The sequence below is a fragment of the Leptodactylus fuscus genome, chromosome 2, assembly GCF_031893055.1.
Source record: "Leptodactylus fuscus isolate aLepFus1 chromosome 2, aLepFus1.hap2, whole genome shotgun sequence".
Taxonomy (NCBI): domain Eukaryota; kingdom Metazoa; phylum Chordata; class Amphibia; order Anura; family Leptodactylidae; genus Leptodactylus; species Leptodactylus fuscus.
In genome coordinates this window covers 282,528,863-282,541,819 of record NC_134266.1, presented here as the reverse complement: position 1 = coordinate 282,541,819, position 12,957 = coordinate 282,528,863, and the positions used below count along the sequence as shown (strand labels likewise).

Below are 12,957 nucleotides of genomic sequence, written 5' to 3'. Positions count from 1 at the left end.
GTGTATGACACTGTCAGGACTCCTAGGACTACATATATTTATAATACATAGTGTATGACACTGTCAGGGCTCCTAGGACTATATATATCTATAATACATAGTGTATGACACTGTCAGGGCTCCTAGGACTATATATATCTATAATACATAGTGCATGACACTGTCAGGACTCCTAGGACTACATATATTTATAATACATAGTGTATGACACTGTCAGGGCTCCTAGGACTATATATATATCTATAATACATAGTGTATGACACTGTCAGGACTCCTAGGACTATATATATCTATAATACATAGTGTATGACACTGTCAGGACTCCTAGGACTATATATATCTATAATACACAGTGTATGACACTGTCAGGACTCCTAGGACTATATATATCTATAATACATAGTGTATGACACTGTCAGGGCTCCTAGGACTATATATATCTATAATACATAGTGTATGACACTGTCAGGGCTCCTAGGACTATGTATCTATAATACATAGTGTATGACACTGTCAGGACTCCTAGGACTACATATATTTATAATACATAGTGTATGACACTGTCAGGGCTCCTAGGACTATATATATCTATAATACATAGTGTATGACACTGTCAGGACTCCTAGGACTATATCTATCTATAATACATAGTGTATGACACTGTCAGGACTCCTAGAACTACATATATTTATAATACATAGTGTATGACACTGTCAGGGCTCCTAGGACTATATATATATCTATAATACATAGTGTATGACACTGTCAGGGCTCCTAGGACTATATATATCTATAATACATAGTGTATGACACTGTCAGGGCTCCTAGGACTATATATATATCTATAATACATAGTGTATGACACTGTCAGGACTCCTAGGACTACATATATTTATAATACATAGTGTATGACACTGTCAGGGCTCCTAGGACTATATATATATATCTATAATACATAGTGTATGACACTGTCAGGACTCCTAGGACTATATATATCTATAATACACAGTGTATGACACTGTCAGGACTCCTAGGACTATATATATCTATAATACATAGTGTATGACACTGTCAGGACTCCTAGGACTATATATATCTATAATACATAGTGTATGACACTGTCAGGGCTCCTAGGACTATATATATCTATAATACATAGTGTATGACACTGTCAGGGCTCCTAGGACTATGTATCTATAATACATAGTGTATGACACTGTCAGGACTCCTAGGACTACATATATTTATAATACATAGTGTATGACACTGTCAGGGCTCCTAGGACTATATATATCTATAATACATAGTGTATGACACTGTCAGGGATCATGGGGAGAAGGAATAGAATAGTCTTTTTCACTTTGTGCCACTGTGACGCCATGTGAGTATGAAGAGTCCTAGTTATTACATTTGTGCCTGGTCACCCATGGCTTGTTCTCAGACCTTGTTCCTTGCCGTTGATTTGTCATCTGGTAACGTACATCTCCATACAGGAGATGACTGCAGGCAAATTTATTTTTATACGTTGGAGTTGCACAATGGGCTGCTCTTACTAAGATTTACTCTTAGTGTCCCTACAAGCACTACCACTAATAGCACATCGCCTGCCACAACTAACTCTGCACTCTGTCTTCCACCTCTACATCCAAAAAACACCTGCAAACCAAGAAGAGTAAAAAGAGGAAATATTGAACTATGTGGAATGTCTCTCTCAGCAGATGCTATAAGACTACTGTAGAATGGGATCTCTGAAGAAGACATAGTTGACAGTACAGAAAGTCAGAGTGTTAAATTACATGATAAGACAGAGGAAGAGGAGGAACATACAGAACCCTGACTCAACTTTTGTTTCACTGGTTTCAGAAACATCTTTATTCTCAGAAAGTATGATAACACTATGGCTGATGTCAGGGATGTCAGGACCAGAATAGTGTTGCTGTTGCCATCCACATTCTTATTGTTAGTACTTGTATTATACTGCATGCTGATTAATTATAAGAGAAGACTGCAACAATACTGACACTGTGGGTATATATATATATTTTTATTTTTATTTTTTGACTGTTTATTGGGTGAGCAAAAAAACCCCCACCTTAACAGATTTTTAAGATCATCAGGCTGTGTCACACTGTATATTAAGTGATTAAAAAGGTCCCCTCTTAAATAACGAGATTTTTCAGATTGTCACAGGCTGCAAGACTGTTTATTGGGTGAGCACCAAAAAAATTACCCCTTACAGGCTAAGGCCACACATTGTAGAAACAGCTTTTTTTGTTGCATATTTTGTTGTATTTTTTTTGTGCCAAAGTCAAGAATCTACACCAATAAAATCTTTTTGCAAGATGGAGCCTGAGCCAAATGGAGATTTTTTTTTCAGATAAGCAGGCTGCATCATACTTTTGTTTGGGTAAGCAAAAACAAAAAACAAAAAAAAACCTTAATTAACAGACATGTTTTCAAATTAGCACAGGCTGCAAGCTTTTTTTATTTGGTAAACAACAAAAAAAAAACACCCTTTCAAAACCTTAGTTTTCTTTTTCGGAATAGCAGGCTCCATTACAATGTTTATGGGGTGAGCCAAAAAAAAAAAAAAATCCTTAAAGGGATCCTATCATTGAGGCCTACAAGTTTCAAAGCCTGCACCAGAGTAAGACACAGGAAGATGACATTCCTGAAGAGGTATGGCGCTGGAGAGAGTTCTCTGGCAGCATTAGGGACGCCCCTAGTGCTGTTTGAGCACTGGGGCCCGCCCTCAATGCTGCGAGAGAACTAATTTGCATACTGGCAAAAACTGGTATTTCTACAGAACGGCGGCATGGAGAAGACATCTAAAGGTAGGAGACAAATAGCCTTTCTCAAGACTATTTCGACATATTAGGGACAAAAAAATTAATTCTCAATGATAGGATCCATTTAAGGCTAAAACCCCACATTGCGGAAATGCAGCTTTTTTTTTTGTTTCAGTTTTTCCTGTGTTTTTTTTTTTTTTTTGGCCAAAGCCAGGAGTGGATTGAGCAAAAGGTAGAAGTACTTCCTATATATTCCCCATTTCTTTTGTAGCCATATTTGGCTTTGGGCTAAAAAAAACTTCAGCCAAATCTGCAACAAAAAAAGCTGCAATGTGGGGCCTTTGCCTAAGAAACAGATCAGGTTAGCACAAATGGAATCAGTGTTTTGCTGTTAGAACAGCAGTTTCTATCTATTTGTTGGAAAAAAAATTTACTTTTGCCTGAAACAATTTTTAAGATTTCACTAATGGGACTGACTTTGTTCGTAAAATGAAGTTAAGGTAGTTCTTCAGTAATTTTTTTTTTTAACAAAAAACACTACTACAAAAAAAACTTAGCAAAAGAAGGTTTTGCACTGAATAGATGACTTTGTCAGCCAAAACAATGAAGGCACCTTATTTGAATAGTCACAGACCACAGTCTAACACTAATGGCAGGTCCGACACTGTGTAAAAAAAATAACTATTTCAAACAAACTTCCAAAAATTTTTATTTTTTTTTGACACTGAAATGGTGACCTGACCAGTATAGGAGTAAGGGTCTGTTCTCACGATGTAACACGGCGCTCATTTTTAACCCATTGATTTCAATGTGTAGCGTGCGTAAGATGGAACACATTGAAGTCAATGAGATTCTGTTTTGGAGCGCTGACTCTGACACGTGTTTACATGTCAGAATGAGCGTCGCGTTACATTGTGGGAACGGGCATTCACACAGCGAGCACTGCAGAGCTTATCCCTCCACTCTTATGAGTTTTCTGCATATCTTTCTAAAATAAAGTAGCTGAATTAGCAGATACCGCTTTGGATCTTGCAGTGACGACTTTCCCAAAACTTTTTACTCCCTTTTTTAAAAAATAAAAAATTCTGCCAAATTCATCAAACAATTGTGACTATGATTGATTTTTTTGATAATAAATTAAGTGGCAAGTCAAGTAATTTTCAGACGCATTTCAAGAATTTCCACCCCCTTCGGCTTTTATAATATAGATGATGGAGTCTCCGCTTCTTAGGCCTCCTCACCCAGTCACCGGGCCAATGGTCGGGCAGTGGAGACATCTGGGCTATTAGATATTAGTTTTGGGCCTTTCATTCAGATCATATAGATCACCACTGCAAGGACTGTCCCGCCCAATGTCAGTAAATCTGTAGTCTGACTACCTGACACCTGCACCCACAGCTCAGTTGTCAGTCACTAGCTAGCTCCGCCCCTTCCTGCTATCACATGACCGGTTCCTCCTCCTTGAAGTTGGGCTCTTCCTCCTGCTCTGACTCTGTGGCTGTGTGAGCGGTGTCAGTGGGGGGCGCTATTAACCTGCAGGTCAGTGCATTCACCTCACTACTGGATAGACCTGTGCCCTGTACACATTACAGTAGCCGGCTAGTCAGAGACTACAACCCCCAGCCGCAGGCTGTCAGGAGATGATGGCGGTTGTACAGAGCCGCAGGAACACTTCCATCTTACTGCTCCTGCAGGACTACAACTCCCAGCATGGTAACTGTAGAGACCCCAGCAATGCTGCTCCAGTCACTGGGGCATTTATCGGCCTCTTGTACCTTCTCCTTCTATTTCTGCCCCGTCTTGTAAGTTTCCTCCTCTGTGTGTAAAATGGATCAGGTGTTTGTGTCTATTCTGAAGGATTTTACAGCAGATTCCTCACTTTACTGTATTGTTGGGGATAGTGGGCGTGGCCTATCTGGGGTAACATTTTATAGTACATAGCAAAAAAGGGTGGAAAAAATTGCACTAATGTCAAACGATTCCATTTTCCCTGTGACTTTCTGTTTAACTTTTGACTATTTGTCCCTTTCTGAATTTGCTGAATGCTGAGCACTATGTGTATATTCCGACCCGAGGATTGGTTCCTGTCCTGCCGAATCCTCCTCAGTGTAATGTAATGATTGTCTATGGAGGTGATGAGAATATTACAGCCAAAGGGGAAGGGTATTGTGGGAAACTGGACAAGTGGGAGGAGGGTCTAGCCTGGATACAAGATGAAATACGGCAGGACATGGAGGTATATACAGGCTCTGTATGGTATATAGCAGTACATTTACCACAGATGTTACACCTGTAGTCTGGATACAAGATGAGATACGGCAGGACATGGAGGTATATACAGGCTGTGTATGGTATATAGCAGTACATTTACCACAGATGTTACACCTGTAGTCTGGATACAAGATGAGATACGGCAAGACATGGAGGTATATACAGGCTGTGTATGGTATATAGCAGTACATTTACCACAGATGTTACACCTGCAGTCTGGATACAAGATGAGATACGGCAAGACATGGAGGTATATACAGGCTGTGTATGGTATATAGCAGTACATTTACCACAGATGTTACACCTGTAGTCTGGATACAAGATGAGACAGCAGGATATGGAGGTATATACAGGCTGTGTATGGTATATAGCAGTACATTTACCACAGATGTTACACCTGCAGTCTGGATACAAGATGAGATATGGCAGGACATGGAGGTATATACAGGTTGTGTATGGTATATAGCAGTACATTTACCACAGATGTTACACCTGCAGTCTGGATACAAGATGAGATACGGCAAGACATGGAGGTATATACAGGCTGTGTATGGTATATAGCAGTACATTTACCACAGATGTTACACCTGTAGTCTGGATACAAGATGAGATACGGCAGGACATGGAGGTATATAGGTTTTGTGTGGTATATAGCAGTACATTTACCACAGATGTTACACCTGTAGTCTGGATACAAGATGAGATACGGCAGGACATGGAGGTATATAGGTTTTGTGTGGTATCCTGCACACTTGTAGGTTGATGATGTCCCAGCTGGTCCCATAAATGGAGGTTTAGTGATAAATCTGGTGGCCGGTCAGGACCAGGAAGTTATGTAATCTGGTGGAGACGTTCTTGGGGAACCTTTATGTGTGGGTGAGGATTATCCTACTAGTACCGGCGGTCCGCTATGCCAAAAGAACCAACACGTATGGTGGTGTCAGGATATCCTGTACATATCACCGAGCCGTGTGTGTCCTCGGCATCAGATCTTGGATTCATTACTATAGACCAGTGTATCTGAACCTCTTTCAAGTCAAGTTCACTCTCTAAACGTCCAACTGAGCACTGCAATGGACACTGGTGATATGACAGACCCGGCTCCCAATCTCCGGTGAGGAAGGAAAATTGGCACCACAGCATGGCAAACAAATCGCTTTGCTTGAGGAGGCACCCAAGGCAAGCACACACTTAATGTTCTGAGGGTCTCTTATCTTGCCACCAGCTTTTTACTCATCAGGTCATAGACTAGAAGCTATCTGACTACTCAGCACAGACTATCTGCTGCTATAGTGGAGACCTGACCCCATGGCTGCCTCTACTTAGCCATTGTGCCTTTAGGATGTGAAGATTGTGGAATATTTGGGCATCAGTAGCCCCCCAGCAGCGGCATGTATCCTGAGCACTCACTAATTCTACCAGTCCTAGAGCAGTGGTCCTCAGCCACGTAACCCCTGAGACTGTATGACCACTGCTATAGACAATGAGTCCAGTCTGTACAGTCCAAGTCTCTCATTCATGACGCCAATGTAACAGCTGGCAATGGCAGAACATGTATGTAATGGTCAATGCGACATCAAATTTTTTTTCCTTTAAATTCCTGGAAATGGTGTGGGAAGAGCAAGGGGGTGTAATGAAGGTGCCCCCTGTGTTTCGATGGTGGACATGGAAACTGCAGAGGCAACTTGTGCTTTCCGACACGTGAAACCTCTCTACTGGTCATCTTTCGGACCACACAGAGACTGTTTGATGTGTGTGTGCCTGTTATGACCCGGTCTCTGCGGTCTCAGCCTGTTAGGTTCAGTTGTAGAGTGTCTGAATGGCATTCTGCATGTGAATTGTCCAATGCGCGGTAGGGGAGTGTTCACACTGAGCATGCGGTCTGCGGTTACATTCTTGCATGGATTGTGCAATGGGCTGCACTGCTGATCATTGCTGTAGTGTGGCTTGGCCTCGGAAGGGGTTAGGTTTCTCTGCTGTGCTAGGACTCTATGCAGGTGGATCTGATATCCAATTGGCCTTCTGAATACTCCTGTTTCTGCTATTGAAGCTCCACCTTGCATGCTGTCTGATGCCGGTCTTACTCTTCAGTTCCTGTGTCCCAGACATGGTCTCTTTGTCTGAAGCTGCTATCTCATCTGCATCTGAGTCCTGGCCCATCCGGCTTCCTTGCTGCCTGTTCACATAACTTTTATAGCTATAGTTTAGGATTATATTTAAGCTAAAGTATTAAGAAAACACATTAGTAAATAACTAGATTACATTCTGTTAAACATATTTGAACAAGAAATGGCAAAAAACCCAAAAAACTTGTTAGTGTATCGCAAACAACCTGTTAAACAGTGAATTTGAAGTACTTGTACGCGTCCCAATCCTAAGTAACCAGATCCTTTAGGGTTACATAATAAGGCAAGGCCAGTGACAGTAATAGAGTAAAACACTGGCCTAAAAATTGGAGGCCCCGACACACAAGGTCCTCTCTTCTATCTGTACTAGATCACTCAGCTAGTGAGACATGTATGTATTGGACTTATGTTAGGACTATGTATATAAATCACTATATATAATATATATATATATATATATATATATATATATATATATATATACTGCACCATGTAATTAAAGGTGCTCTAGCAGAAATAACTTATAAGAACTTAAAAGAAATAATAACTTAGACGGCTCATCCTAAATACTGTATAAGCAATAATATTACGTTACACCAGCTCCAGAATAATCCAGAGCCATGTAGGTAATAAGGAAAGACTCAGCAGCTGTCAGTGGGGACATTATACTGATATAGGACCCCACTGAGATATATCCCATCACATAGTATATACCATAGTAATGGGAGCGGCTGCAGTATATGATGTAACATATAATAATGGTGATCTATATACTTATCTGGATACAGACTGTAAAAGCTCCTCAGTCACCGGCTACATGAAGACTAAGAAATACAATAACTTGCTGCAGTATTTGTCTGATATCCATTATATAAATGTGTTGGGCTCTAATACGGAGGTCATATATAGATAATTAGACGCCATATAAAGGAAGAGGTAATAATAACACAAGCACTTAACTATTCCGGATACAAAACCTTCCTCTTGAGGGGGTCCTTGGAGCTACAAAAGTCTGGCCGCCAATCTGTTCCCAAATTACCCCCAGCCACAAGCACTGGCTCAGGGGCCCCATAACACCCAGAATGGCAGATACCACATATAATAACCCCTCCCCGGGACACTCCCAGCAGGAGCCCAAAGACCGGCCAGACCAAGATAAATAATCCTAGGGGAAACCAACCACCATGTTTCCCCACCTCTGACAATTTCAACCAACTCCAAGAACCCCCCCCCCCCAATTAAAAATAACCTGTATACATTATGGCCAGTATACACAGTATTACCCTGATAAATTACATAGATATTATTAGCTATAATCTATCCCCAGTATGATGGCGGTATATACAGGGATTATCAGTGCGGCTGCCAGTAACATCACCTCACTGTATATCTGATACCAGGCTGTACCTCTCTCACCACAGGGTCTCCATTACATGTCACTTCCCAGCTCCACCATAGAGAGACCCTCAGTCCCCATGAACAGTCTGTATTATATAGTAGTATATATGATATATCAGCTATATACTGCAGTGTGTGAGGTAAATACATGAGAGGACTCTGTGACTGTATATATCCTGAGGTCATACTGCAGTATATATAGTATAGTTGGTGATACTACACTAGTAGTGCTGTGTAATGTGGTGACACCAGTGCTGTGTGAGGTGATAGACCCCAGTATTATACTCCCTGATACAGCAGACCTGGATGGATGGAGGAGACAGGAAATGACATCTGATCCTCAACTCCTCCCTCCCTACAGTAACACACTAGGCGCTATATCCTAAAGCAGAATATACACTTTATATATACTCTTAGAGCTGAACCAGTCTGTATAATTGTACACAACTACTGCACAAAGAAGAAACTGCAGGAATTATTGGTTCCCCCATCCCAAAGTCATGTCCCCCTTTACTGATGGCTCCGGGGGTGTCTTTATCCTGAATTACAGTTAAGAGCTAAGTATTGAGCTTCCTTATCCAAGCCTAGTTGTTCCGGGTGCAGTGACCCCCAGGCTTTTTACTGTTTGGATGTTTGGACTTTTGCAGGGTTTTTGTGTGTGATATAAGTTCTGTTTTTTCTATCCCTTTGCATAGTGTCAGGATTTCTGTGTTTCACATTTTTCTCCTCTATACTTTGTGTTCCTCATATTCACCGTTTGTGCAGTCGGACACCTGGGCGGAGCTTTGCTGTATCTTTTTCTGCTCATAAACATTAAACTAGTCAGGGGTTTCTGTTTCACTATTAGGTGAGTTATCTCTCCGGCTGTGTTCGTGCCCACTCAGGTTAGTTAGTCGGGCCCACGGCTACTTCTAGTGTGCAAGGCCGGGTGTAGGAGTACACACACACTAGATATTCCAAACTGCTCAGACTCCTGATTTTTGATTTTTCTTTTGTGTTTTCTGTCTAACTTGACTGAGACGTTATCAGTCAGGGGCCATTCTATGGTCGGAGATCCCCGGACCATAACAGTGCCGTTACGTAACTACCAGGGGTGAACCTGCCCCTTTCGCCGCCCGAGGCGAAGTGCAGAAAGCCGCCCCCCCCCTGCCGGTGGAGTGGGGGCGTGGCTTAGTGGAGGGGACGGGGCTTAGTGCCGTTCGCTGGCAGAGTGTAGGCCCGAAGACTGCCTACTCTCTGCCTGAGCATGCGAGGAGGCTGCTGGAGCAGCGCTGCTCCAGTGGCCTCCCCAAACCACCGCTCCGTGCTAAGCCAGTCCAGGACAGCTTGTCCTGGACTGGCTTAGATTAGCAAAAATGCCGCCCTCCCTGAGGCCCTGGCATAGCGCCGCCTGAAGCGCTCGCTTCAGGTCGCCTCATGGGAGGTGCGGCACTGGTAACTACTGCACTCAAAACCTCCTAACAGAGAGGTTAGAACAGCCCTGAAGTACAAGCACCCCGCTTCCAGTGATGAGGCCCCTCTGAAAATTTGTCGGCTTAGGAAAATGTCTTTGAATGCATCAGAGACATCAAAACCAACGATTTCTTATCAAGAGATACTCTACCCAAAAGTATTCTGAGAGTTTTTGTATAGGGCAGCATTGTAAGCTCTTCTATCACCTCTTGTGGCAGGACCTAGTACTTGACCAGACCTGCAATGATTTACATATCTTTTCTAAGACAGAACTAGAAGACCAGTGTTATAGTAGTTTGACCCCTCTATCTGGGGGCGTAACTTTATTTATTTTGCAAATACAAATGACTTTTTTTTTTTCCTTTTGGCCTAGTTTCTGTGCAATAAATAATAACCATGGAATCTGCTGTTTAGTTTTTTTTTTTTTTTTTTTTATTCCTCTCGTTTTGGCTTTTACAGAATTTATGCCTTTGTTCAAGAGCGTGGACTTTATTTTTCTTGTAACTGTATATACTTTGTCATCTCTTATATACTAGGAGTCCTTCATCATTTTCAATTAGTGAGACGCTGTATTTCATGTAAGACGTTCTTCCAGATGGGATTTCACTTTATCTTCCTTGTTTCTTCTCAGGTTCAGTATTTAAAGCTTAAGTTTTTTGTAAAACAATGGTTCTCCCCATCAATGACCCAGCAGGGATGGTCCAGGCCAGAAACCACATGGCTGCAAGGATTACAAGGATATTAGAGCTCAGCCTGGATATCATCTGCTTGATCACTGGAGAGGTGAGTCTCACATGATATCACTCTTATCTCTAGGAATAAACCAGGGAAATGACTGGGCAGGTGAAGGATTCTTAGACTCTGTAGTGATCTGTAGTGTCTCACCATACACAGGATTGCACAGTAGTGAAGAAGACGCCTGCTGGGATTGTGCCACCTCTTGTGTCAGGAGAATGGAGCAGGACCCTGAGTCACATCACCGAGCCTCGACCTCCTTCACGGAGACTTGAGCAGAAGATCCTAGAACTTACCAGCAGGATCACTGAGCTGTTGAGCGGAGAGGTGAGCGCTGCTGGGAATGCTGGGACATTATACAAGAACACCAAGGGAGGGCTCTGGGGATGACTGTGTCATTGTGTTGTCAGGTTCCTACAAGGTGTCAGGATGTCACTGGTCATTTCTCCATGGAGAAAAGGGAGAATTTAGAAGGACACAAGGATCTGTACAAGGAGGTGATGATGAACAGTGACCCACCAGGGATGGCTGAGGCCAGAAACCACATGGCTACAAGGATATTAGAGCTGGCCCTGGAGATCATCTCCTTGATCACTGGAGAGGTGAGAGTCTCACATGACATCACTCTTATCTCTAGGAATAAACCAGGGAAATGACTGGACAGGTGAAGGATTCTTAGACTCTCTGTAGTGACCTGTAGTGTCTCACCATACACAGGATTACACAGTAGTGAAGTGGTCTGGTGGCATTGTGACACCCCGTGTGTCAGGAGGATGGAGCAGGCCCCCGAGCCCCATCACCGAGCCTCCACCTCATTCACTTGAGCAGGAGATCCTAGAAATTACCAGAATGATCACTGAGCTGCTAAGAGAGGTGAGCGCTGCTGGGAATGCTGGGACATTATACAAGAACACCAAGGGAGGGCTCTGGGGATGACTGTGTCATTGTGTTGTCAGGTTCCTATAAGGTGTCAGGATGTCACTGGTCATTTCTCCATGGAGAAAAGGGAGAATTTAGAAGGACACAAGGATCTGTCCAAGGAGGTGATGATGGAGGATCAGCAGCCCCTCACATCAGCAGGTAAGAGGAGACCTTCATGATGATTGACCAGGTATGAGGGTCACCTAGACTCCCCCATCATCCACTCATCACATATAGACAATGTATTCAGTCACTGTGTATATTTCCTATAGATGGATCCAGTCCAAGAAATTCACCAGAGAGATGTCCCCGTCCTCCATATTCCCAGGATTGTCCAGAGCGGAATGTCCCACTGGATCCTCAGGTAGATGAAGCTGAGATGTCTGTAAATCCTCTATAGATTGATGCCATGAAGCTTTCTACTACACGTCTCAGCAGCAGTGGAGTCTCCGCTCTATTGGATGATATTGTTGGCTGTGCTCGGTCGTGGCTACAAATGGTTTCTGGTTCCATAATAGATTGTGGTGAACTTTCACCTGTTTGGACATCGACTTGGTAATTGATCTTCAGTGTAGATAAATGTCTAGTTGTGCAGTGTAGATGGAAATCATGGACTAAATAACAGCACAATGCCAGTCAGCTGCTGCTAAGGCTAACACCTTATTGTTGTGTACTGGAAGAGTCAGTGATCCACGAGATATGGACATTATCTTAGTTATTTACATATCATCGGTGCAGTCTCATCTTAGAATATACAGATCAGTTCTGGGCACAGGAGTTGTATAATGTGGGAGCTAAATATATATTAAAAAAAAAAAACAAAAAGAAAAAAAAAACATTATCTGTCTGGAAGGAAGAAGTTTTGATGATTGGGAGTGATGAAACGTTGTTGGGTTTTTTTGTTTGTTTGTTTTTACTGTGACTTCTCTAAAATAATCTAAGAACTGGTGTCCATGATCTGAGCTGTCCACTCCAAGATGGACTCCAGCTGTAAGATATTGTAAGATATTTGGATGAATGTTGGTCCTGTCTCATTGCTGCTTCAGATCCTTCTACTTTTTGTATTCACTCTGTGTTTTTTGACCTTCTTCTGGATAAAAGATAAACTCGAGACCCTTCTCATCCTCATTTCATGATTACAGGAAAGTGATGACAGTAGGACGAGCGGCCTGGAGATCCCCATATCAGTGTCAGAGACTGGTAAGAGCCTTTCATCCATGTTGTGTTTTCTTCTTCCCTTATACATTGCAGACTTGTGAAGGTTA

At 42.4% G+C, this 12,957-nt stretch overlaps 2 protein-coding genes and 1 pseudogene across 2 annotated transcripts in view; 2 read left to right on the top strand and 1 right to left on the bottom strand.

Moving 5' to 3' along the window:
• Positions 1 to 12,957, bottom strand: part of LOC142196122 (uncharacterized) — a 783,446-nt pseudogene that overhangs the window by 388,983 nt on the left and 381,506 nt on the right.
• Positions 1 to 12,957, top strand: part of LOC142196125 (uncharacterized) — a 267,316-nt gene that overhangs the window by 15,641 nt on the left and 238,718 nt on the right. The window lies entirely within an intron of this gene.
• LOC142196228 (uncharacterized) lies at positions 10,703 to 12,951 on the top strand. Its single transcript, XM_075266443.1, has 6 exons — positions 10,703 to 10,819; positions 10,931 to 11,098; positions 11,182 to 11,304; positions 11,489 to 11,644; positions 12,835 to 12,892; positions 12,944 to 12,951. Exons 1-6 carry the CDS (start codon positions 10,703 to 10,705, stop codon positions 12,949 to 12,951), a joined length of 630 nt encoding a protein of 209 aa, XP_075122544.1.